This window comes from Pelobates fuscus, chromosome 12 (genome assembly GCF_036172605.1).
Source record: "Pelobates fuscus isolate aPelFus1 chromosome 12, aPelFus1.pri, whole genome shotgun sequence".
Taxonomy (NCBI): domain Eukaryota; kingdom Metazoa; phylum Chordata; class Amphibia; order Anura; family Pelobatidae; genus Pelobates; species Pelobates fuscus.
Window position 1 is genome coordinate 1,233,576 of NC_086328.1, and position 24,343 is coordinate 1,257,918.

Here is a 24,343-nt window from a genome sequence, read left to right on the forward strand (position 1 = left end):
AGTAGATAGATGGAAGTCCCATTTCTGCTCGGTCGCACACGAGGCTCCTGCACAGAATAGTACCATGAATTTAGCTGGTACGGGTGCTCCCCTCCATCTTCTCCAATCTGGCTCAGAACTACCCCCACTCCGTACATGGAAGCGTCTGTGTGGACAACAAAACGTTTGTTAGGGACTGGGGCAGCCAATACAGGAGCATGAATCAAAGCATGTTTTAGGACTTGGAATGCTATTTCACAGGTGTGAGACCACAGGTCCAGTCGGGGTAGGCTTTTCTTAGTCAAGTCAGTCGGAGGCTTGGCGATAGTGCTGTAGTCGGGTACGAACCGTCTATAGTACCCTGCTGTCCCCAGGAAGGCCAGCACTTGAGTCTTGGTGCAGGGTGTGGGCCAGTTGGCGACTGCCTCAATTTTTGCAGGTTCTGGTCGCTGCTTCCCACACCCTACCCGGTGTCCAAAATACTGGACTTCTGCCATGCCCAGATGGCATTTATCAGGTTTCAGGGTCAGGCCCGCGGCCCGAATCTGATCTAATATGGCCCCTACATGTACTAAGTGTTCTCCCCATGACTCGCTATATATCGCTATGTCATCCAGGTACGCACAAACGAAGTCCTGGAAGTCATCAAGGAGTCTATCCACCAAACGCTGGAATGTGGCTGGGGAGTTTTTCATCCCGAATGGCATAACCTTAAATTGGTATAGGCCAAACGGGGTGACAAACACCGACTTGGGGATAGCCTCCTCGGCCAGGGGAATCTGCCAATAGCCCTTGCACAGATCGATGGTGGTCAGATACCATCCTCTGGCGATACGATCTAGGAGTTCATCTACCTGGTGCATCGGGTAGGCATCGGTCACTGTCCGGTCATAAAGTTGTCTAAAATCCAGGCAGAACCGTGTGGTCCCATCCCTTTTGGGTACCAATACTACAGGTGAAGCCCAAGGGCTGTCTGAGGGCTCAATAACATCTAGCTTAAGCATATTTTGGATCTCTTTTCTCATCCCTTACTTAACTGCCTCAGGAATGCGGTATGGCGGTTGTCTGAGCGTGGTTTGTCCAGGGAGTTCTACGCGGTGAGTAGCTAGGGTGGTGTACCCAGGTTCTTGGGAAAATGGGTACCTCCATTGAAGGATGCTTCTAGCTCTTCCTGAGGACTCCAAGCACTGCAGCAGACACCACAACCACCGAGCCGGAGAAGCATACGAATGCTCTCAAGCATATGAATGCTATAAACCGTTGAACAGGAAAAGCATACAATCAGCTTACACTCCTGGCAATCGGCATACAATCCAATTCCCCCAATAACGAGACGACACTTCGTGTTGAGGTCAAGCAGAACTGACTGTACTGGCACATACAGCCTCTTTTATTCACAATCCACAAACATAGTACTGCCCACAGGGTTTTGAAATACAACCAATCAATCCGTACAATACACACAGACACTCCCACACAAAATCCTCCCCTCTGCCTGTTATATGATTACCGAACACAATGGGTAATATAATTATCACAGGCAGAGAAATACAGTTTATGCAACATATTAATAACTTCCAAAATATACATGCCACAAACATAAAAATCACATATGCAAACTCGGCACACTTTAATTGTAAACATAGTCAAAATTCAGCCAATTCCATCCAGGGATTAAAAAGTTAGCCTTTATGACCGACCGCAAGCACATTTTCATGCCCAAAACAGTTCCATAGATTTGGGCTGTGCGGTCGGTCTATTTCAGGCTGAAAAAATGACTAAGTCCCATTCGAACGTGCGTTCGAATCTTCGAACGGGACTTAGTCTCTGCGGCTGCAAAATCATTGTGGGAGAAGGTAAGGCTCAGCGGTGTTCGCGGAACTGTGTAGCTGATTTCAGTTCCATGAATTTGGCTCCACACACCGCTGACCGCATTGAATGAAAAAAGATGGCAGCCGCCACGTGTTGGTTTGCACGAACTGCGGCCACCCAGCGTTCGGCAATTTACCTACAGCAGGCTCCCAGTCTGGGAGGTAAATTGCCTGCACACTTCCAGTTCTGGGTGGTCCGCCTGTGCAGTGAATGGCTCGGTAACCCTTAATTACCGAACCATAAGGGGAAAAACCATTTAAAAGTTATTTCCAAAGTCTGGGGACACAGTCTTAAAGGTACCTTGTCCCAAATAGGTCTGGGGACACAGATTTAAATGGGCATTGTCCCAAATTTTCTCCATGCCCCAAAATGGTTCTTAAAGGGCTAGCAGCACCATACAAATCCAATATGCCCGAATATTGTACTTAAAGGGCCAAATCTTCCCGGGACCATAATCACTTGGCAAGAGGCTGGCAAGCAGTCCTCTCCAGGCACAAGTGGCGGGGCTGGTTCCGCCACACTTTTCCTCTAACAATTGTCGGAGTTGGCCCTTCTGCGCGGGGTTTAGTCGCTCCCCTAGTTTTACCAGACTAAGAAGGTCCCCTTGGGAAGGGTTGGTTAACAAGTCCGGAATAGCAAGACTATCGGGGTCTTCGTGATACCCTTTTAACAGGTTTACGTGAAAGTACTTCAGTATCCTTTCGTCAGCACTACTGGCGATTACATAGGTGGTATCACAGATCTGTGCTACCACCTTGTGATGCTTGGACCTTATTCCTTTTGACTGGCCTAAGCACCAGGACTTTTTGTCCCACCTGGAACGATCTCTGGCGGGCGCCCCGATTGTACCTGTCGCCTCTGGGCCGCATGAAGGTTGTCCCTTGCCATCCGGGCTAACTGCTCCATGCGGTCCCGAAGTTCCAGAACATATGGCACGAGGGGGACCCCTTCGTGTTCCGTTCCCCCCTCCCAGTTCTCGCAAATGAGATCGAGGGGTCCTCGCACTCTCCTCCCATAGAGTAGTTCAAAGTGGGAAAACCCAGTTGATTCCTGGGGCACCTCTCGATACGCAAACAAGAGGTGCAGCAGAAATCGCTCCCTGTCTCTGTACTCATCTGTGAAGGTCTGCAGCAACTGTTTTAGGGTACCATTGAAACGCTCACAAAGACTAAGTCTGGGGTTGGTATGGTGAGCTGAGTAGGGGTTGAAAACCCCGACCAAGGCACTGGCAACAGTGTCGGCCTGGATATTCGACAAAGCAACGGCTTCCGGGTAGCGTAGTCCACCACGGTATGAATGTATTTCTTACCGGATGGACTGGGGTTAGGTAGTGGTCCTACTAGATCGACTGTTACCCTGCTGAATGGTTCGTTGATGATTGGCATGGGTAGCAGCTGGGCTTTGGAATGATTCCCTCTTTTCCGTACCCGTTGGCAGACATCGCACGTACGACAGTATCATCACACGTCCTTGGAGATCCCTGGCCAGAAGAAGGTCTGGGTAACTCGGTAGGTCATGCGATTCCCACCCAGATGTCCTGCCAAAGGGATGTCGTGCCCGATCCGGAGAAGCTCCAACCGGTATTTCCTAGGTACTACCAATTGTCTACGTTCATTCACCTAAATATGAATGAACTACTGAACAGCAGGCTGCCCAGCAGGGAAGTGTGCTGCTCGTTACTCTTTCTGCCCTCATTAACATTGTGGTTAACCGCAAACACTTCCAACTCCCGAACGGTCGGCTGGGTGGTCATCATTCGAATAATCGAACACGTAGCGGCGACCATCTTGGACAGTCGAACGCCCAGCGGTGTTCGTCGACAAACTCGTGGAACTAATTTTGGATACTACTTCCCACGAACCCCGCTGAAATCACCGACCCTTCATCATTCTGTTCAAGGTTCATACGAACGGCGTGCCGTTCTTTAAATTGACAATGCACGAATAGAACTACCCAGATAGCCATCCCATGGAGCTCATTCGTTTTGTCGAAAGCACCCTGTACAAGACTTAAGCTCCATGGCGATTGAACTACATGTATGGGATCTGAGCGTTATTCGGTTATATTGAGCGCTCAGATCTAAGCTGTCTGGGGATACGTTGAATGTGTGGGTTCTGTTCGGTATATTTGGAAATATATATTTTTATGTGTTTTTACTGTTCATATAAAATGGAGGATATTCTCTATCCCTGGAGATAATTGAGTTACTTCTGCACTTAACCCAATTATCTCCAGGATAGAGAGGAGGAGTTGTAATGTTCATGTGGGAGTGTTTATTACTGTAAATGTATGTGATTGGTTGCTTTAAAAAACTGTCTCAGTCTTCCACAAGGTCCCTATGGGAGTGTCCCTTGCTGGAAGACCTGCATAAAAGGCTGGCATGTAGCCCACATTAAACAGATCCTGATTGACCCTCAATACAGAGCCTCGTCTCGTACTTGGGGGGATTATTCGTGTGTTTCCTGTTCGGCGCTTAGGAGTGCTCGGTAGCTGACTTTGTATTCAGGAAAGGGAACAGCTTTGCGGGGTTATCCCCTTCTATACCCGGGGTGCCGTTACACTATAGTTATCCCAGAGAAATCTTTCATGCTCATCTGCCTTTTCTCTATATTTCTGTAGGGATGGGTCCTCTCTGGTCTCCCTCCCAAACTCCTTGGGAGTATCCCAAACAATGGGCTTCTCAGCTACTGTCAGGGTAATGGTCGGTTGGTTCTTACCTGGGTCTCCTAGCCTGGTGAACGGCTTTCCGTGGTGTGAGCCTGTGAACGGGTAGTCACTGGACAGGCTGTAGTGGCTGGAGTAGGTAAATAGCCTGAAGTCAAGGGCCGATATCATTTCCCAATAGGACTTCGGCAGCTATGTTGTCCATGATCCCTATGGTGGCCATGCCTTATCCAGCTCCCCAATTCAGGTGGACGGGTAGTAGGGTGGCGGAATACAGCTCCTACGGCGACTCTTACCGCAACATTGTGGTTGGAGCAATTCTCTGGCTTGACCAAGTGTCGCTGGACCAGAGTGATGGTGTAGCACCTGTGTCCCGTAATCCTTGGGCTACTTGTCCATTTACTCGGACCTCTTGCCGATGCTGTTGCCGGTTGTCTGGGATGCAGCTTGGATGGGGTCTGCCTCGTACAAAATCCCCAGACATTCCTCGGTGCCAATGTCAGTTTCCACACAATGAACAGCCATGCTGTGTGGGGGTGCAGTAATCCGCTACGGGTGTGGGGCGCCTCCAGGTTAGAGCAGAAGGTCCTAACGGACAATTTTTGATTATGTGTCCCCAACCTTGGCACCGATGACAACAGGTCTTTGAATAGTCTCGGGGGTAGTTCCTGTCCTTAGCAAGTTCTACAGGACTTTTAACTTTTTCTTTTATGGCCACCTTCCTGCGTTTGTCGTGGGTTCGTTCCGAATGAAGTTCAGCCTCTCTTCATTTGAAGGCCCCAGTAAACAGCCTGCATGGGCAGGACTAACTGGGTCAGGTTCTGTGTAAGTACTGAACCGCTACGTGGGATTTAGGTGTTCTGAGGGAGACACTGGATTTCTATTTGCCTGATGGGGTTGGTCTTCCTTAAAAATTCCCCTTGTTATCAGCTTGCCCCTCTTAATTGGGGTCCAAAATATCCCCCCCCCGCACCTATTTCTGGCAGTTCTTGGGATCCATACTGTGGGGCCCTGGAGTGCTCCTACCTGTGGCTTGGTGTGTTGTCCGGTTCCAGGCTATGCCTTCTGGCCCATGGGGCTATTCCCCGACTGTCTGGGGCTTCCTGGGGGTTTGGGCGTCGCAGGCTGGGACAGTTTGCGTTTCAGCAGACAGGCTGGTGCTCGCGGCCGGATCCGGCGAACCCGGAAGTGATTTCCGTGGCCGCGAGCGTTTGGAACGCACGGCGTGCGTTCCAGCGGTCTGCGCATGCGCGGACCGGATGGTTTCCCCGGCTCTATTTAAACAGGCAGATTCTGACTGTCTGATCGTGCGCTGCATCAGCTGTTCGGCGATCTCGTTCCTGACTCCCCTGCAGTTCGCCCTTTGCTGTTTCTTGGCTGCCTGGAGGTCTTTGTGTCATTATAAGGTAGGATTCCTGATATTTCTTGTTTGAGGTTGTTTTAATCTCTCTTGCTGGTCAGTCTGCTCTGACCTTTTGGTAGGATTGTGTGTTGAATTTCCCTTTGGTTCTTCCTTGTAGTATGGATTCCCCCTCTGCCTCTGCAAGATCCCTCTCTAGAAAACATAGGTGAGCCATTCAATTTTTTCTATTGGGGGGGGTTGTTAAAAAGAGTGCCTAACTAAGCCTGTAATATATGTCATATATGGCTTTATTTCAGCCCCAGCAAGCATCTGGATTCCCCAGCGAGGAAATCAAGGGAAAAGTCCAATAAATGCATTAATTGCTCATCACCTGCTCCGCCTGGAAGGAACCTCTGCAGGGAATGCTTGTCGGAAGCGGCCAATGTCCCCAGTAAGCCTTCACCGCAGGATGATCTTAAGCTCTGGATTTCCCGTGCAATTGCTGAGGGCTTTAAGTCTACCACGGGATGTGGTGGCCCTCCTAAGAGACGCAGAGCGGAACCTCAGTCTTCCAGCTCTGAGGAGGATCCGGACCTGTGGGAGGTCTCTGATGAGGGGGAGGAGGAGGCGGACTATGCCTCCAGGTCTCTGGACTCTAAATCTGTAGATCGGCTTATTAACCTCCTCAGAGACACTCTTAGCCTCACGGAAGAAAAGTCTGAATTGAAAGAGGCTGACAGGTTTTTTGAGGATCTGAAACCTAATAGACCGACGTTCCCTGTGCATTCCTCTATAAAGGACATGATCCTTCAGGAGTGGAATAAGCCGGAGAGGAAGTCCACCTTGAAAAACAAATTCACTAGGACTTATCCTTATTCTGCCGTGGACTGCTGCCTTTGGAATTCGGTTCCCAAGATTGATGCCGCAGTGATCCATATGGCTAAAAAGACCACGCTTCCTATAGACTCCATGGCATACTTAAGAGAACCTATGGAAAAGCGTATGGATGGTGACCTGATTAAAGCCTACCTGGCGCTAGGCTCCGCCCTTCATCCGGCAGTGGCGCTGACCACTCTCTCCAGGCCTTGCGAGTTTGGCTCGCTAATTTGGAGGAAGATATTGACCAAGGTGTCCGTAGAGAACATCTCCTGGGAAGTCTCAAGGATTTGTGCCTTGCCACTGAATTTTGCTCTGAAGCCTCCCTGGACATCACTCGCATGATTGCCAAAGGTATGGCCCTATCGGTGGCCTCCAGAAGGGCTTTATGGCTTCATTCCTGGGGGGCGGACTATGCCTCCAAAGCGTCCTTGTGTGGTCTACCGTTCCAAGGGGACCTCCTGTTTGGTAAGATCCTGGAGGATGCCATTCAGAAAGCGGCTGATGGGAAAAAAGCGTTTCTTCCACAAGTCAGCAGAAAGGGTTTTTCCTCCTCCTGGAAAACCAGGCGATTTAAGGATCGGTCCTTTCGGGACAGTAGAAGCTACAAGCCCGGAAGGGAGTATTCCAGGAACTCTTCGTGGAAGTCCTTCTCTCACTCCTCTTCCAATAAGGCTTCCAGAGGTAGAGGTGCCAGGACCTCCGGGAAGACCTTCTGAAGGTCCTCGGGCCCATCCGGGTACGGTGGGTGGAAGACTGCAGTTCTTTTACCCGGTGTGGGCCGCAAATGTCACAGACGAGTGGGTCACCTCAATCATAAAAGAAGGCTACAGGATAGAATTTTCCTCTCGTCCACGTGCTGCCCATTTCAGAAAATCAAAAGTGTCAGAAGGTGTCAAACGAAGGGCCATGAGGACTTGCATTTCCACTCTGTTGGGACAGAAGGTGTTGGAGGAAGTCCCTTCTCACGAAAGATTCCAGGGGATGTATTCCACTGTGTTTTTGGCCCCAAAGCCCCAGGGAAAGTGGCGTCTCATCCTGAATGAAAAAGAAAGACTTCACCTAAAAGGAGTGAACGCCTTTCTAGACGTAAGGACATTCAAAATGGAATCCTTACAGACTATCCTAAAGTGCGTAAAACCAGGAGATTGGATGACCTCCATAGATTTAAAAGACGCCTACTACCAAATCCCTGTAAACAGCAACCACATGCAGTTCCTTCGATTCTGGGCCTTAGGAAGACATTTCCAATTCCGAGGACTTCCGTTTGGTCTCAGCTTAGCGCCAAGGACTTTCTCGAAGGTCCTTGTCTCTCTGATTGCCGTCATAAGGATGAGAGGTATCGAGATATTCCATTACCTGGACGACATACTCATCGTAGGGCCTTCGCAGGGAATAGTGGAGCATCATACATTAATGGCAATGAACATCCTGCAAGATCACGGGTGGCTTCTCAACATAGAGAAAAGCTCCCTGATTCCGTCTCAGACCATCGTGTTCCTCGGAGCAGTGATAAATACCATTTATGCTCATGTGTTTTTGTCTCCGGAGAGGGTCCTGAAGCTACAAGACAAGATCAAGAAGCTCCAGGTTCTCGAGAAGGCCTCGGCAAGGGAAGTCATGAGTCTCCTGGGATCTTTGACATCTACGATAGGTTTGGTGAAGTGGGCCCAATGGAAGTTTCGACCGGTACAGAGTTGTTTTCTTCTCCAGTTCGACAGAGAAAAAACGGATTGGGATCAGGAAATTTCTCTGCCCCTGCCAATAAGAAGAGAGTTGGACTGGTGGAGGAACGGGAAGAACCTAGCAAAGGGTTTTCCTTTAGAAGAACCTCCGTGGACCGTCATTACGACGGATGCCAGTTCTTCTGGTTGGGGTGCCCACCTCGATTCCTCATGGACTCAGGGGTGGTGGACTCGAGAAGAAAGTCGGCTCCACTCGAACCTGAGAGAACTGCGAGCTGTTTCCAAGGCCATTCAAGTGTTCCTTCCAGAGATCAGGAGTTCCTGGGTGTTGATCAAGACGGACAACCGAGCGGTGGCCTCTTATATAAACAACCAGGGAGGCACAAGGAGCAAGCAGCTCTTAAGAGAGCTGGCTCCTCTAATGGTGATGGCCATGACCTATCTCCAGGGACTGAAGGCTATCTATCTTCCAGGCTCGGAGAACGTAGCGGCGGATTTTCTCAGCAGGTCGGAAATTCTCCCGGGAGAATAGAAACTTCACCAGTCAGTTTTCGCTTGGATCACCCGTCGGTGGGGCATGCCCCAGATCGACCTGATGGCCTCGTTCAGGAATCGCCAGGTGGAGAATTACTACTCCCTCCACCCAGAGAGTCAGGCACTGGGCCAGGATGCTCTATCTCTTCCTTGGTCGTTCGATCTGGGGTATGCGTTCCCTCCCCTACCCATGATACCCAGATTCCTGAGAAAAGTTTGGGCAGAAGGAAAAACCGTTATTGCCGTAATCCCGATTTGGCCTCGAAGGCCGTGGTTTCCCCTACTGTCAACGCTGAGCCAGGAACAGCCTCGGCCCCTGCCTATATTGAAGGATCTGCTAACACAGGGTCCAATATCCCATCCTCATCCGGAACGCCTCAAATTGGGGGTGTGGGTCTTGAAAAAGAAAGACTTCAACAATTAGGCCTTTCAGAAGCAGTGGTCAATACTCTCTTACACTCAAGGAAGGCTTCTACGTCTTCATGCTACCATAGAATCTGGGATGTGTTTCAGGAATGGGCTTCGGCCAAGCAAGTTGACTTCATACGCCCTCGCAACACTGACATCTTGGAGTTCCTGCAAGAAGGTCTGGATAAGGGTCTTAGCATCAGCACTCTTAAAGTTCAGTCTTCGGCCCTGTCAGCTTTGTGCAACACCTCTTGGTCATCAGACCCATTGATCTCCAGATTCCTCAAGGCAGCTTTCAAGTTGAGACCGCCCTCGAGATCCACTACCCCTCCTTGGGACCTTCCGCTTGTCCTCGACTACCTGTCTGAGGATCTATTCGTTCCTCTTGAGAATTTGGATGCTGTCCTCCTAACTTACAAAACATTGTTCTTAGTAGCAATTACTTCCGCTAGGAGAATTTCAGAGATCAAGGCCTTCTCCACCTTGCCTTCTTGTCTCCAATTCTACCACAATAGGGTGTGCCTGAAACCTAATCCAGCATTTCTGCCTAAAGTGGTCTCTCGTTTCCATCTATCTCAAGAAGTGGTCCTGCCATCCTTCTATCCCAATCCTTCTTCACCAGAGGAGATCAAGTGGCATCGTTTGGATGTTATGGACTGCCTGTCTGTGTACCTTGAACGTTCTGCTCCTTACAGAAAAACTCACCAGCTTTTCGTTTTGCCTTCAGGAGCCAGGAGAGGTGAGGCAGCCTCTCTATCTACATTAAAGCGTTGGATTGCTCTTGTAATCAGAAAGGCTTATCTCAATAAAGATCGCTCTCCTCCGCTGAAGATCAAGGCTCATTCAACCAGAGCATTGTCAACTTCCTGGGCTAATTGGGCAGAGGTTCCATACGATGACATTTGCAAGGCAGCCACCTGGTCTTCCCCGATGACGTTCATGAAACACTACAAACTTGATGTGGATGCTCCTTCCACCTCATTTGGGAAGAGTGTCTTGTCTACGGTTTCTTTGTCCCGTTAATATTAAATTCAGTCATAGCATATTGATTTGTTCTGTGTGTTTTATCATAATTTTATTCCCACCCTAATTTTGTGAGCTTGGGTATTACCCATAAGTGATGCTGCCATGATTAGCCAGGAATAGAGAAAATTTATGCCAAACTTACCGTAATTTTCTTTTCCTGGCTATTTCTCATGGCAGCATCAGGGTTCCCGCCCATTTTTATTTTCAGCTTTATAATTGGACTGTGGTGTAGGGGGAGGAGGGACTCTTTATACCTATCAGTCTAATTAATTAATTAATCTAATTAATTCCTGTCCTGTGACTGCTAAGGGAGGAGCTACCCATAAGTGATGCTGCCATGAGAAATAGCCAGGAAAAGAAAATTACCGTAAGTTTGGCATAAATTTTCTCTAATACAATGTTTAACCTATATGTCAAACATATCCCCAGATAGCTTGGATCTGAGCGCTCAATATGTCCAAAAAATGCTCAGATCTCACGAATACAGTTGGATCGCCATGGGGTTAAACAATAGCAAGGGCTGATGAGAGATTGAGGAGGGACAAAGCAGCCACTTTCAACTGGTCTGGCAGTGTCCCTGGGACAACGCCCTGCTGGAGAACAATGGACAGGAAAAAGGGGGAGGGGAAGAGGCAAATTTTCCAATGGATTTAAAGGGGCGGAAAAAGTGTTTTAAAATCCAATAAGTCGGGGGGCGGAGCTAGCCACTGACCTGATCGGACGCACATGCGGAGAGCTCCCGAAGGAGATCTACTAAAACCCAGATTAACTAACTAAACCCAAAGCACCCCCAAAACCTCCCAAATCAAACCTGAAGCGATGGGGAAAGAAAACTAAACTCCGTAAAAACGAAACCGAGTCCCCCACCAAAGATATCGGAGCCCTGCTCCGTTGCACGCCGATGCCGCGGACCGCCAAAATGGCGCCTGCAAGGGGAGACTCAGAATCTGTCTCGGAGGAGAGTTTATCGATAAACTCTGAAAGTGGCATACTCGGTCAGAGATCAGCCAACACAGAGTTGACCCCAGCAAACAGAGGTACCAGCCTTACACAGCAAACGGAGAACATGCCAGCCAGCAAAGCTGACATTAAGAACATGCTGGCTGAAATGAAGGCCTACTTCTCGGCTGACATTGCGCTTGTCCGCCAAGATATGGGGGCTATAACCACCAGACTGCAGTCACTGGGGGACGAGGGGTGCATCACCAGAGACCTACAAAGCAATATGGCTGCTGATATAGACAGACTAAAACAGGTTACCCTCACCATGGAAGAAAAAATAGCTGTGCTGGAGGACTCTAAGCGGCAGCGCAACCTAAGGCTCCGCGGAGTTCCTGAAGACATCATAGACACTGAGGTCCCACATTACCTCAGAAGGCTCTTAAGCGCAATGCTCTCACCATCCAGGGCAAAAGCTATACAACTCGACCACTACTACAGGATTCCCAAGTCTCCTAAGGCCCCAGCCGAAGCACCACGAGACCTACTCCTGAGCTTCCAGCTACTCCAGAGCAAAAGGCTCCTACAGTCGAGCAGCCGAGAGTCACCTACCTTCCACTTCGAAGGCGCAAACCTCTCCTTTTTAAACGATATCTCCAGACCCACCATGATCTGGAGACAATCTGTGCAAGCAGTCACAAAGTTATTGCGGGAAAATGGAGTCCGATACCGCTGGGGACCAGGACGAAAGCTGTTGGTACAGCACGGCGCAAAGAGATTTTACCTCGCACAAGCTTCAGAAGTGGGACGCTTTCTCAAAGCTCTGAACCTGCCAGCAATAGAGAATGTACAGGGACACGCCCCAACTACCTCCATGGAACATACCCCCTCACCTTGGGACGTTGCCAACATACAGCCGTTTTACCCCAGACAGAAGCGAGCCACGACACCAGGACCACTTAAGGACACTGGACGCTTGCAACCGTAAGCCCGCAGGAAAGTACACCTATCCACTTTTAACGCTAGTGCTGAGGATGGCCCTAAAACCACCCACCCTCTATTTTACTGCATGCAGAGAACTGTTATATTTTTAATTTTAATTTTTGATTTTAAGTTCTTACTCCATCGCATCACTTCATAGTGCTCATTTTTGCAGGATATACTCCACTCTCTCTCGGGACTCTCATTCCCTCCCATTTAATGCGAGTTAACCTGATGACCCTCCATAGTCCGCACCATAATGTGCAATTGTTTCCAGATTATAAAAAGATGGGCAGGAATAATGTCATGACATGCATCTTGTCTTTCTGTTCACACTTTTCCTACCACATATGTCTGCACTTAAAAATGTAATGTACCAAGCTGATACCTATTTGTATAACCCATGTTACAATAAAATATTAAATAACAAAGTTGCTGGAGCGTCCGGGGTCGGCGTTTCGGTCCTATCAGACTTTCATCAGGATCCTGATGGGGGTCTGATGGGACTGGGGCATTGGTCTTGGATGTTTTGACAATTTGTAATTAAACTTTGGACTTTAAAAAAAAAAAGTCACAGGGGCCATAATCACAGAGCAAAAGGCTAGCCATTAGTCCTCTCCAAGAACAAGTGGCGAAGGGCACTTCGTCACACTCCCATTCATTACACAAAATTCCTCCCCTCTGCTTGGGAGATAATTGAGTTAATTACTGTATCAACTCAATTATCTCCAAACAAAAAATATGTTTTACACCTTTTTAGAAATACCCTAAAATCATATCCAAACCCCATAAAACATATATTTTGATATACCATAGATAGGGGAACAACATTTTAAACAATCATGCAAATCGGTTCAGGGGTTCGGGAGTTAGCTGGAAGTCCCATTTCTGCCCAGCCGCACACGTGGCTCCTGCCCAAAATAGTTCCATGCATTTAGCTGGTGCAGGTGGTCTTTTTCGTGCCTTAAAAATGTTGAACAATAGTTCCCATAAACGTTCATGTGTGTGTGTAATGGTCATGTGATGCTTCATTTGTGTAACGAAACTCCCCGTACTCCGACCGAGTACCTTCCGTTGATGGACGCTTCCTAGCTTGCGCCAAGGACCACAAGCACAGCACCGGACACCACAAGCACCACAGACTCCACAACTGCCGTAGCTTAACTGGAGTCTCGCTGTCTTCCTTCCACCCTGGATCAGCTTCTGTCCTCCAGGACCGTGTGGGAAAGACCTCTCCGCCAAGAGATGCGTATCAGGAACAAGCTCTTAAAAGAGTATAGCTGTCCCCTCCAATCACGAGACAAAACTACATGTTGAGGGTCAACAAGAACTGTTTACTTGGCACCAAAGGGCCTTCTTTTATGCAGGTTTTCCATACATAGTACCACCCACAGGGTTTTGCAGAACAACCAATAAACACGTAGTATACAGTGCAAACACTCCCATCAGTTACACACTGTGACAGACCCCTTTGGAGTGAGAGATACCATCCTGGAGAATTGCCTTTTACCTTGTTTTGTTGTGGTCTTCGGGTACATCTGGAACTGTACAGTATACACAGCCACGCGGGGAGAACAATGGGTCGCGGCCATTTTGACCGCACGAACTAATGACCGAACACTATGGAACTTTCCACACAGTGAATTCCTACCTTCCCGGTAACTTACGCCCATACTGTTCGACAGATCCAGAGTACCGACCCAGAGACACCAGATCCACAAGAGAGACTTCGTTTATATAATATGGTTTTAGTGTAAATGATGCAAACATGTATCTAGCGAACGGCCCAACCGATTTAGGTGATTTTCATGTATATTGTTCCCCTAGATCCCCGTTCTCTAATACACGCAGTATATTGTATTTGAGTTAAATATTGTGTGGGTTATTAAAAGTATCATAATGTGGAAATATTCTGCCCGGTACAGTGGGAGGGATTCCCACTGTAAATGTATTAACTCCTCAGGATATGGGGAGGAGTTTTTGTACGGCATAAAAGCCCGAACTTCAGAATAAAGATCATTCCTGTTTTGACCCTCAACACAGAGTCTCGTCTCGTGCTTGGAGGGGGATAATTACTATGCTGATTCGTATTCTCTTGGAACGTGGTTGTTGCAGCTGACTTCATCTTGGGGGAAAGGACACCTTCTTGGCGGCGTAAACCCCTACTACTCCGGGGTGCCGCTACACACACAAAATCCTCCCCTCTGCCTGTGATATAATTACTGCACACAATAGGTTAATGTAATTATCACAGGCAGGAAAAATATACTTTTTACACATGTACTATAACTTTAAAACTATACATCCAATCTTCATAAATAATCACATATTATTAATCAGCATACTTGAAATATGAACATACTCAAAAATCATGCAAATCCCTCAAGTAGTTTAAAAGTTAGTCGGAAGTCCTTTTCTGACCGAAAAATGACTAAGTCCTATTCGAACGTGCGTTCGAATCTTAGAACGGTACTTAGTCTCTGACTGCAGTGTCGAAGTGGAGGGAAACGTACGGGTCAGCGGTGTTTGCGGAAATGTGTAGCCAATTTCAGTTCCATAGATTCAGGGGCACACACCGCTGACCGCGTGCGAATGAACAAAGATGGCGGCCACCGCCACGTGTTCGTTTGTACGAACAGCGGCCACCCAGCAGTTGGCAATTTACCTACAGCCACCTCCCAGCCTGGGAGGTAAATTGCCTGCACGCTTCCACTTCTGGGTGGTCCGCCTGTACAGTACTTGGTTCAGTAAGCCCCATTTACTGAACCAAGTGGGAAACAGCCATGCACAAGTCATTTTCACAGTCTGGGGACACAGTCTTAAAGGGGCATTGTTCCGATTTTCACCATGCCCCAAAAATGTGCTTAAAGGGCCAGCACCAGTCCCATAAAAGTCCATAAGCCCCAATACAGTTCTTAAAGGTCCATACACAGGCCAATACAAGTCCATAGGCACAAATAAATTTTTTAAAGGGCCCTACACCCCAGGGCCATAGTCACAGGGGAGGAGGCAGGCAAGCAGGCCTCTGCAGGACCAAGTGGCAAAGGGCACTTCGTCACAATTTGTATATTCTTTCTACTGAATGCTGCCTTCTTCGGATGGATTATCACGAATCTAAGTGGTCCTGGAAGTCTCAGCGGTGTTCTGGAGATCGAGTGTCCGAAAATAGTTCCAGATACTCAATGACCAAATCCCGCTGGATGCGTACGACAAAACAAGATGACGTGTTCGTGCATACGAATCAATGGCCACCCAGTGAACCACTTAGAACGTTGGGGTTGCGGTTTGGCATAGAGTCAAATGAGTCAATTGGCAGGACACGACTGGCTTGGGTAGTCTAACGTTCAGCAAACTGTTCGGTGTATGAATAGATTAGACGTAGTTTGTTTGTTTTTAAATTCGTATGTGTTATTAGGTGCAGGATATTGCAACAAGAGTTTCAACAGCAACAATATTGTAATCCACGACAGGGCTTTTGTTACACAGGGTATTGCGCGCAGATATTTTATAATAATAAGCATGTGTCCTACTTTTGTCACTGAATCTCTCTTGCAGTTCATGTGTACCGGTCCCTGGCACCGGAAACAGAACGCAGCATGGTGTTTTACAGCGAGTCTCGCCTGGATGGTTTGCAGACAAGAGATGAGAAGCCCAGGGAAATGACAGAGACCTTCCAAGGCCGATTAGACCTTCTGTATTATAGGCACACTCAGTTCGGGAAAAAACCTAAGAAGGTGGCAATAGCTGGAGGACCAACTGAGACCAATCCAAGACCAATTCTGGTAATTCTGGATCATGGCATCAATGATAAAGTACCCAGTATCTGCAGTTTTATATTAATACGTATTAGCATTTACCAAACTTGTGCACATGGATTTGAATGATAGATCCATACAAATGGCGATATATTTAACCTGTCAATATTGTCCTTTCCCCGAGTAGAAAATCATGGAGCGTTTCCATAGGAACACAGAAAAAGCAGCCAATGAGGATGTAGCCGAGCGAATTTTTCTAATCCGCGAGAATCGAATCCAGTTGCAATGTCACCGGGAGAATGATCATATCATCACCTCCTTCTGGGAGTTCCTAAAACCATCCAACTTAGGGGAGAAGGGCACCCATGTCATACTGACCCCCGAAACTGCCCTTTCCTTTCAGGCAAGTGTCAAGTGATTGCCACTGTTCTTTGTTGATGGATCTCATTAGAAGGCTTAAATGTCATCTCTGCTTCTAAAATATCTTATTAGATATGTATCTGGATGTCATACGGGTCTCCTGGGAGAGTGGGAGCTTAGTTATTTAGTCATAAAATGGCTTCTCTAATCCTCTTTAGAATAAAATGATCTTGATGAAGGTCAGTGACTGATTTGCTGCATGTTTGTTGTTTATGGTGGAAATAAACCGAATGTGTGATGCTGGGCCACTGTCCCAAGTGTGTGGTCTGTAAGAGAAAGCAGAGGTCTCAAAAACAACCCATCCTGCATGTCAGACTTCACCTGTTTCCTTGCCACAGGTAGAAAATTGTGAAAGATTCAATAAGCAGCTGTATGTGTATGAACGTCTTGTCAGCCTGCAGCAAGAAGAGATGATCGTGAAAAAAGTGGTCCGGAACTCTGAGGCAGAGGTATCAGTGCTTATTTCCTAACATTCCTTCACATGTTACTGACAGCATAATACAATGTGCACCGACTCATTCCTTCACATTCCATTCACCGTATAATACAATGTGCACCGACTCATTCCTTCACATTCCAATCACCGCATAATACAATGTGCACCGACTCATTCCTTCACATTCCAATCACTGCATAATACAATGTGCACCGACTCATTCCTTATCATTCCAATCACTGCATAATACAATGTGCACCGACTCATTCCTTATCATTCCAATCACTGCATAATACAATGTGCACCGACTCATTCCTTCACATTCCAATCACTGCATAATACAATGTGCACCGACTCATTCCTTCACATTCCAATCACCGCATAATACAATGTGCACCGACTCATTCCTTCACATTCCAATCACTGCATAATACAATGTGCACGGAGTCATTCCTTCACATTCCAATCACTGCATAATACAATGTGCACCGACTCATTCCTTCACATTCCAATCACCGCATAATACAATGTGCACCGACTCATTCCTTCACATTCCAATCACTGCATAATACAATGTGCACGGAGTCATTCCTTCACATTCCAATCACTGCATAATACAATGTGCACCGACTCATTCCTTCACATTCCAATCACTGCATAATACAATGTGCACCGACTCATTCCTTCACATTCCAATCACCGCATAATACAATGTGCACCGACTCATTCCTTCACATTCCAATCACTGCATAATACAATGTGCACCGACTCATTCCTTCACATTCCAATCACCGCATAATACAATGTGCACCGACTCATTCCTTCACATTCCAATCACCGCATAATACAATGTGCACCGACTCATTCCTTCACATTCCAATCACTGCATAATACAATGTGCACCGACTCATTCCTTCACATTCCAATCACTGCATAATACAATGTGCACCGACTCATTCCTTCACATTCCAATCACCGCATAATACAATGTGCACCGACTCATTCCTTATCATTCCAATCACTGCATAATACAATGTGCACCGACTCATTCCTTCACATTCCAATCACCGTATAATACAATGTGCACCGACTCATTCCTTCACATTCCAATCACCGCATAATACAACGTGCACCGACTCATTCCTTATCATTCCAATCACTGCATAATACAATGTGCACCGACTCATTCCTTCACATTCCAATCACTGCATAATACAATGTGCACCGACTCATTCCTTCACATTCCAATCACCGCATAATACAATGTGCACCGACTCATTCCTTCACATTCCAATCACCGCATAATACAATGTGCACCGACTCATTCCTTCACATTCCAATCACCGCATAATACAATGTGCACCGACTCATTCCTTCACATTCCAATCACCGCATAATACAATGTGCACCGACTCATTCCTTCACATTCCAATCACCGCATAATACAATGTGCACCGACTCATTCCTTCACATTCCAATCACCGCATAATACAATGTGCACCGACTCATTCCTTCACATTCCAATCACCGCATAATACAATGTGCACCGACTCATTCCTTCACATTCCAATCACTGCATAATACAATGTGCACCGACTCATTCCTTCACATTCCAATCACTGCATAATACAATGTGCACCGACTCATTCCTTCACATTCCAATCACTGCATAATACAATGTGCACCGACTCATTCCTTCACATTCCAATCACTGCATAATACAATGTGCACCGACTCATTCCTTCACATTCCAATCACTGCATAATACAATGTGCACCGACTCATTCCTTCACATTCCAATCACCGCATAATACAATGTGCATTACTACCTGGGGGAGGCTGTCCCTATTTGTCAATTATCCCTGCGGTAGGAATACACATTTCTCTCTGTGTAAACTTTTTCCTACATCTTGATTAGTGTATGGGGAGTGGGCTATAATCACTGCTACACTGAGGATGGAGGTAAAGTGATGGAGGGTCAGAGCTCCATAACGGGTAAAATGGAATGTGTATGTATGTCATAGTCATGGCAAAAAGAAAGTGCACCCTCTTTGAATTCTATGGTTTTACTTATCAGGCCATAACAACCATCTGTCCCTTAGCAGGTCTTAAAATCCGGTAAATAAAACCTCAGTTCTGGGTGCTGCAGCTCTAGAAGCCGATGGGTTACTTACGGATATTGCTATGCGCCGCTGCTTGGTCTAGGGAATCTATTTTCCGTACTTTTTATTTCCGTCCATGTTCTCATGTTTCTCATGGCAGAGGTCCGACATTGTTCTATGTACACTCCTTGTTTTATTGATTGCATGGAATATTCTCATTTACTGAGATTGTGGATGTAACGGAACCGCTTGCACCCCGACTGGGTACCTTCGTTGAAGGATGCTCCTAGCGCTTCGCTTCCAAGCACTGCAACAGACACCATAACCACCGTAGACTCCTCCAGAGAGCAGGACAGGAACAAGCTCTTACAAGATCTTAGTAGTGATTTAGCAAGGGAGTATGCAGAGCATAGCAATCCCTTGTAGCAGATTCCCCCAATAAGAGACGGCACTCCAAATTGAGGGTGAAGTAGAACTGAAGCTTTAATCAAACACTCTGCTTTTATGCACATTTTACACAGATAGTACTGCCCACAGGGTTTTGCAGAACAACCAATCAATATGTACAATACACTCAGACACTCCCACACAAAATCCTCCCCTCTGCCTGTGATATAATTACTGAACACAATGGTCTAACTTAATTATCACAGGCAGGAAAATACACAGTTTTACACAATATTCATAACTCTAAAAGTATACTTCACATTCACATACATTTTCAGAATCAGCATACTCCAAATACAAACATACGTCAAAATCATACAAATTGGTCCAGTGGGTCAAAAGTTAGTTGAAAGTCCCTTTGTGACCATCTGCAAGCATGGCTTGGGTGTGGTAAGCCAATTACCTCCAGCATACAGAAAATGGCTCTATTCACAACAACAGTAAAAACACATAAAAAATACATAATTCCTATTATACTTAACAGAACCCCCACATTCTACCTATCCCCAGATAGCTTGGATCTTAGCGCTCACTATATCCGAACAGCGCTCAGATACCACAAACACAGTCAAATCGCCATGGAGTTAAAACATAGCAAGAGCTGATGAGAGACCGAGGAGGGGCAAAACAGCAAGTTCCAACTGGTCTGGCAGTGTGCCTGGGACAACGCCCTGCTAGAACAATAGATAGGAAACGGGGGAGGGGAAGAGACACATCTTCCCATGGATTCAAATGGGCAGAAACCGTCTTTTAGAAGCCAATAAGCCCTAAATAGTCTTTTTAAACGGCAATACACCCCAGGGCCCTAGTCATGAGGGAGGAGGCTGGCAATCAGGCTCCCCCAACAGCCAGGGGCAAAGGGCAGTTGGTCATATAAAAATCCAGTGACAAAGGGCATTTTGTCACAGTGTGTACTTTCATACATGGCTTCTCCATCCTGGCTTTATGTTTGTTAAATAAATCATGACATGGTGTAATACGTCATGTGTTGTTCATCTGAGGTTGTATGTACCTGATTTTAAGACCTGCTAAGGAACAGATGGTTGTTATTATGTTCTGATATGTAAAACCACAGAAATAAAGGAGTACCGGTACTTTATTTTTCCCATGACTGTACATCGTGCAAACAGTTTTGCTAACAAATGTATAGATTGGGAGAAAAACCTATTTAAAAGTAGTTTTTCTCTAGCTGTCAATTATTCAGCATAGACTAATGCTTAATAAAGGAGAGAAGACGAGTCGTCCCACAGGCGGTCCTCTTCACCCATAGCACTTCCAATGCATGTGCTGTGGCTACTGTGGAATCCCGAGCTGGCACTGCTAGCACTGACTAGGAGGATAGGAATGTTCAGATGCAGGCATTCCAGCAATGAAGCCAGCGTGTCGGCGTCACAGAGGTTTGCGCTGCTTGGGGACATGTCTTCAAGCAGGGCGAATCATTGAATAATGGAGGAGGATGGCATTGGCAGATGGACTGGAGATTGCGGCAGGGGAGCGGAGGGCAAGGTAAGTGGCTACAAGCTCCCTTTAATGACATCTTACTGCCCTGTGTTTTAAAAAAGAAAAGGGAGGAAGATCCTTTTTCTCCAGAATTGGAGCAGGAGCCTCTGTCTCCTGTTCTAGCAGTCTCCTTCCCTGTCATTGGTGAAAGGGGCTAATGGACAGGCTTGGGTTTTATATTCATTCTTCAGGCAGAGAGAACCAGATATTGGGCAGACTTGATGGGCCGAATGGTTCTTATCTGCCGTCACATTCTATGTTTCTATTTTGCCTCCAGAGATTCCTTGGGTTTTATAAGTAGCAGTAGAGATGTCCTCTAGTAGTGAGATGCTGTGTATTGTCTTGGCAGGTTCTGGAAATCCTCTCTGTTCGCAGTCAGGAAGAAGCAGATCCTCAGTTTGCCATTTCCATTTATGACATTGAAAGAAATGTGAAGAGCAAGGAGCAGCAAGAGGCCAGGGTGAGAATGCCGGCATGCTGGCCCACTTTGCTTCTCTGATTGTGGTTGCATAATGCAAAGTAATGGTTTGTGAAAAGAGGATGTGGTTAGTTTATCATGCAACATATCTGTAATAAGACTTTGGAAGACATTCTAATTTATTCCTTATTTCTATTCACACACACGGTAATTCTAAAGGTTTAGTGAATTCCTGCTAACAGCCAATCTTATTAGATCATGTTATGCGAGTCCTGGTACCATTGGGCTGTAAGGATGGTATTAAAGATGGCGTGCGGGTCTCATTAAGTCATAAGTTGCTGCATAACAGCTCTTTCTGAAGCTTTGTTACAACTGTACATCATGACAGCCCAAGCTAATGTTTCCCCATAGACAGACCATTATACTCTATGGATTTCCGATGGCAATGCTGCCATGAGCCGTGTTGTGAGCTCGGTGTACCTTGCTTTCTGTAGATAACATTCTGGTAGCATGTCTTCCATTGTATAGCTTGTCCTCCATGATGCTTTCTATGGAATTCTCTCCATCAGAAGCGTGCTCTTCGAGAAGAAGAGGAACAGAATGACAATATGGATTACCTGGCACCGTTCCTTGCCCAGTTTAAAGACCCGGTGAAGAAGCTGACCCGAGCTCAGGCACAGCAGGTGAAGGAGGACTGTCTAAATGACCTAAAGCAGAGGCAGATTGAGAAAGCCAACCTCATACAAGCTCGATTTGAGAAGGTACCTCTCCCATTCTCGCTCGCACTCTCTCCGGTTCCCATGCGCTCTCTCCCATACTCTGTTTCTCGCGCTCTCTCCCACACTCTCTTCACCATGCTATCTCAGATTGAATCAAATGATCTTTATTGGAATTATGAAGTGGATTTCTATGTCACAAAAGCCCTTGTTCGCGGAAGGGATTATGTAACCTAGTATTCTAGATTAAAAAAAAAACCAAAAAACTCACATCCATCAAGTTCATCTGACCTACATCTGTTTCTGCTGTTGATCCAAAAAAAAAGGAAAGGAAAGTTTGAAGCCATGTCCAATTGGTCCTCTTACTCCAAAATAAGAACCAGATATTGTATCACATGCCGCTACCAGATTACCACATTAATTAAATATTATACCCTGCAATATGCTGCTTTTCTAAACTCATCCAAACCATTTTAAATGCCTCTACAGAATCCGATAAAATCCACATTTTTATGGTTCTTACTGTGAACACTTTTTGTATTTTGCACAGTGCTGTTAATGGACAGAGTGCCAGACAGCTGTTTGTATTAACCCTTTATATATTTGTATATAAGTAAACAGTTTGTTTTTGTAGCTCTTTTTATTAACTAAAATGTCCATTCCCCTTCTTAATTTTGTAATGTGTACATTTTTTACTTCCTTAAAGGAACACTCCAATAGAACAATTTTCATAAACATGAATTACCACCAATGAAACCATGCAATTATGCATTTTCATTGGGGCATATCTACAAACAGCTTGTAAAATCTACAGATCTCTTGTCTGCTGCCTTTGCAAGCCCTCCCCTTCTAACCCCGCCCAGACTTTCTGTGGCTGTCCAATCACAGACTCCCAATGCAGCTCAATATGAAGTCTTTGCAAGGCAGGTGCTCTGGGCAATTGCTGCCTCTTGAGTTTATCTCCCCTGAGCTAAACAAACCAGGAAGTAACAAGATTGTCTGACAGCCAGGTGGTGAAACAAGGTACATTTATAAAAGTGTCAATTTATACTAAAATCGTATTGTTAAATGCCAGAAAGAGAACACACTCTTTACACATAGAGCACTACAGCAAGTTAAACAGCTTTGGGGGGGGACTGGAGTGTCCTTTATTTTCATTTTAAAATGAGTGCCCAGCATTGCACTGCATATTACCATAGATCTATAAAGGGCAAAATACCAGTTTTGTGGCATGAATTTATACCCCTTTTTATGAGAGTACCTTATTGGCAGTAGCTGACTTGCATTGCATATTGTCCCCAATGTGTTTTAAAATAATGTTAACTTACCTTAATCCAGTGCCGGGCGAAGCTCTCATGTGCTGCTTGGTCCACAACTGTCTGAGATCACAGGAGCCACGCTGAGGTCCATTCAAAGGCTTTTCATAGAGAAGCCTTTGGTTTGACCATTTTACTGGTCCAGGGCCCCAGCGCATGCGCTTAGCTAGCTTAGAGAGGGAGGGAGGGAGGGCAGGAATTAAAATAAAGTGCGGAATGGGATTGGGATCGATGGAGGGGGCGATGAGCTTCCAAGGGAAAAGCAGTTCTGTCTGTCGCCACCAGTGCATGCCAACGACACATGTATTTTATGCACTGAATTTACATTTGGCAGTCCGGACCAGAGTTCTGCCTGCCTGTCATGTGTGTCAGAGTTCAAACCAGCCTCCAGAACACAAGTGCCAGTATCTCCGCATGCGCAGTGTATCAGGCTGAAACACTTAACATATGGACTCCTACCACCAGGACCAGTTAAAAAACATGATAGGAGTAACCCTGTAAGAACTGCTCTCTGTCTTTAAAGGGTTAATCCAAGCACCGTGACCCCTTATGCTTTTTGAAGTGGTCATAGTGTTTGGAGTCTGTATGTGCAGTGTTTCAGTATGTAACTCCACCTCCAGCCGCGTCATTAACCAGCCCGGAATGGTTGTCATTGCACAGAGGGTCATTTATTGAGAGCGTCCAGCCAACGAGTGACCGGTGGGATTAGGATCAGCCCTGCGTTACCCAGGAGAAGAGAAAGCTTGTGGCCGGGTTGGACCCATGTAGGGGGGCAAAGCATTGGCGAAATGCGTCAGGGTACTCTTAACATCAAAACTACTAGAGTGGGCGGTATGGTGAGTTGTAGTGGTTATGGTGCTTGGAGTAATCCTTTAAGTCAGTATGAAGCTCTCGTGCAGAACTGTATCGAGCACCTTGGCAAAATCC

The 24,343-nt window shown here is 46.5% G+C and overlaps 1 protein-coding gene across 2 annotated transcripts in view; it reads left to right on the forward strand.

The window, feature by feature from the left end:
- Positions 1-24,343, forward strand: part of DRC7 (dynein regulatory complex subunit 7) — an 89,051-nt gene that overhangs the window by 63,668 nt on the left and 1,040 nt on the right. For both annotated transcript variants that reach the window (XM_063437410.1, XM_063437409.1), the window contains exons 12-16: positions 15,862-16,088; positions 16,249-16,468; positions 16,824-16,930; positions 21,316-21,426; positions 21,954-22,145. In XM_063437410.1, the coding sequence (XP_063293480.1) occupies positions 15,862-16,088; positions 16,249-16,468; positions 16,824-16,930; positions 21,316-21,426; positions 21,954-22,145 (857 nt within the window). The remainder of the gene's footprint in view (positions 1-15,861; positions 16,089-16,248; positions 16,469-16,823; positions 16,931-21,315; positions 21,427-21,953; positions 22,146-24,343) is intronic.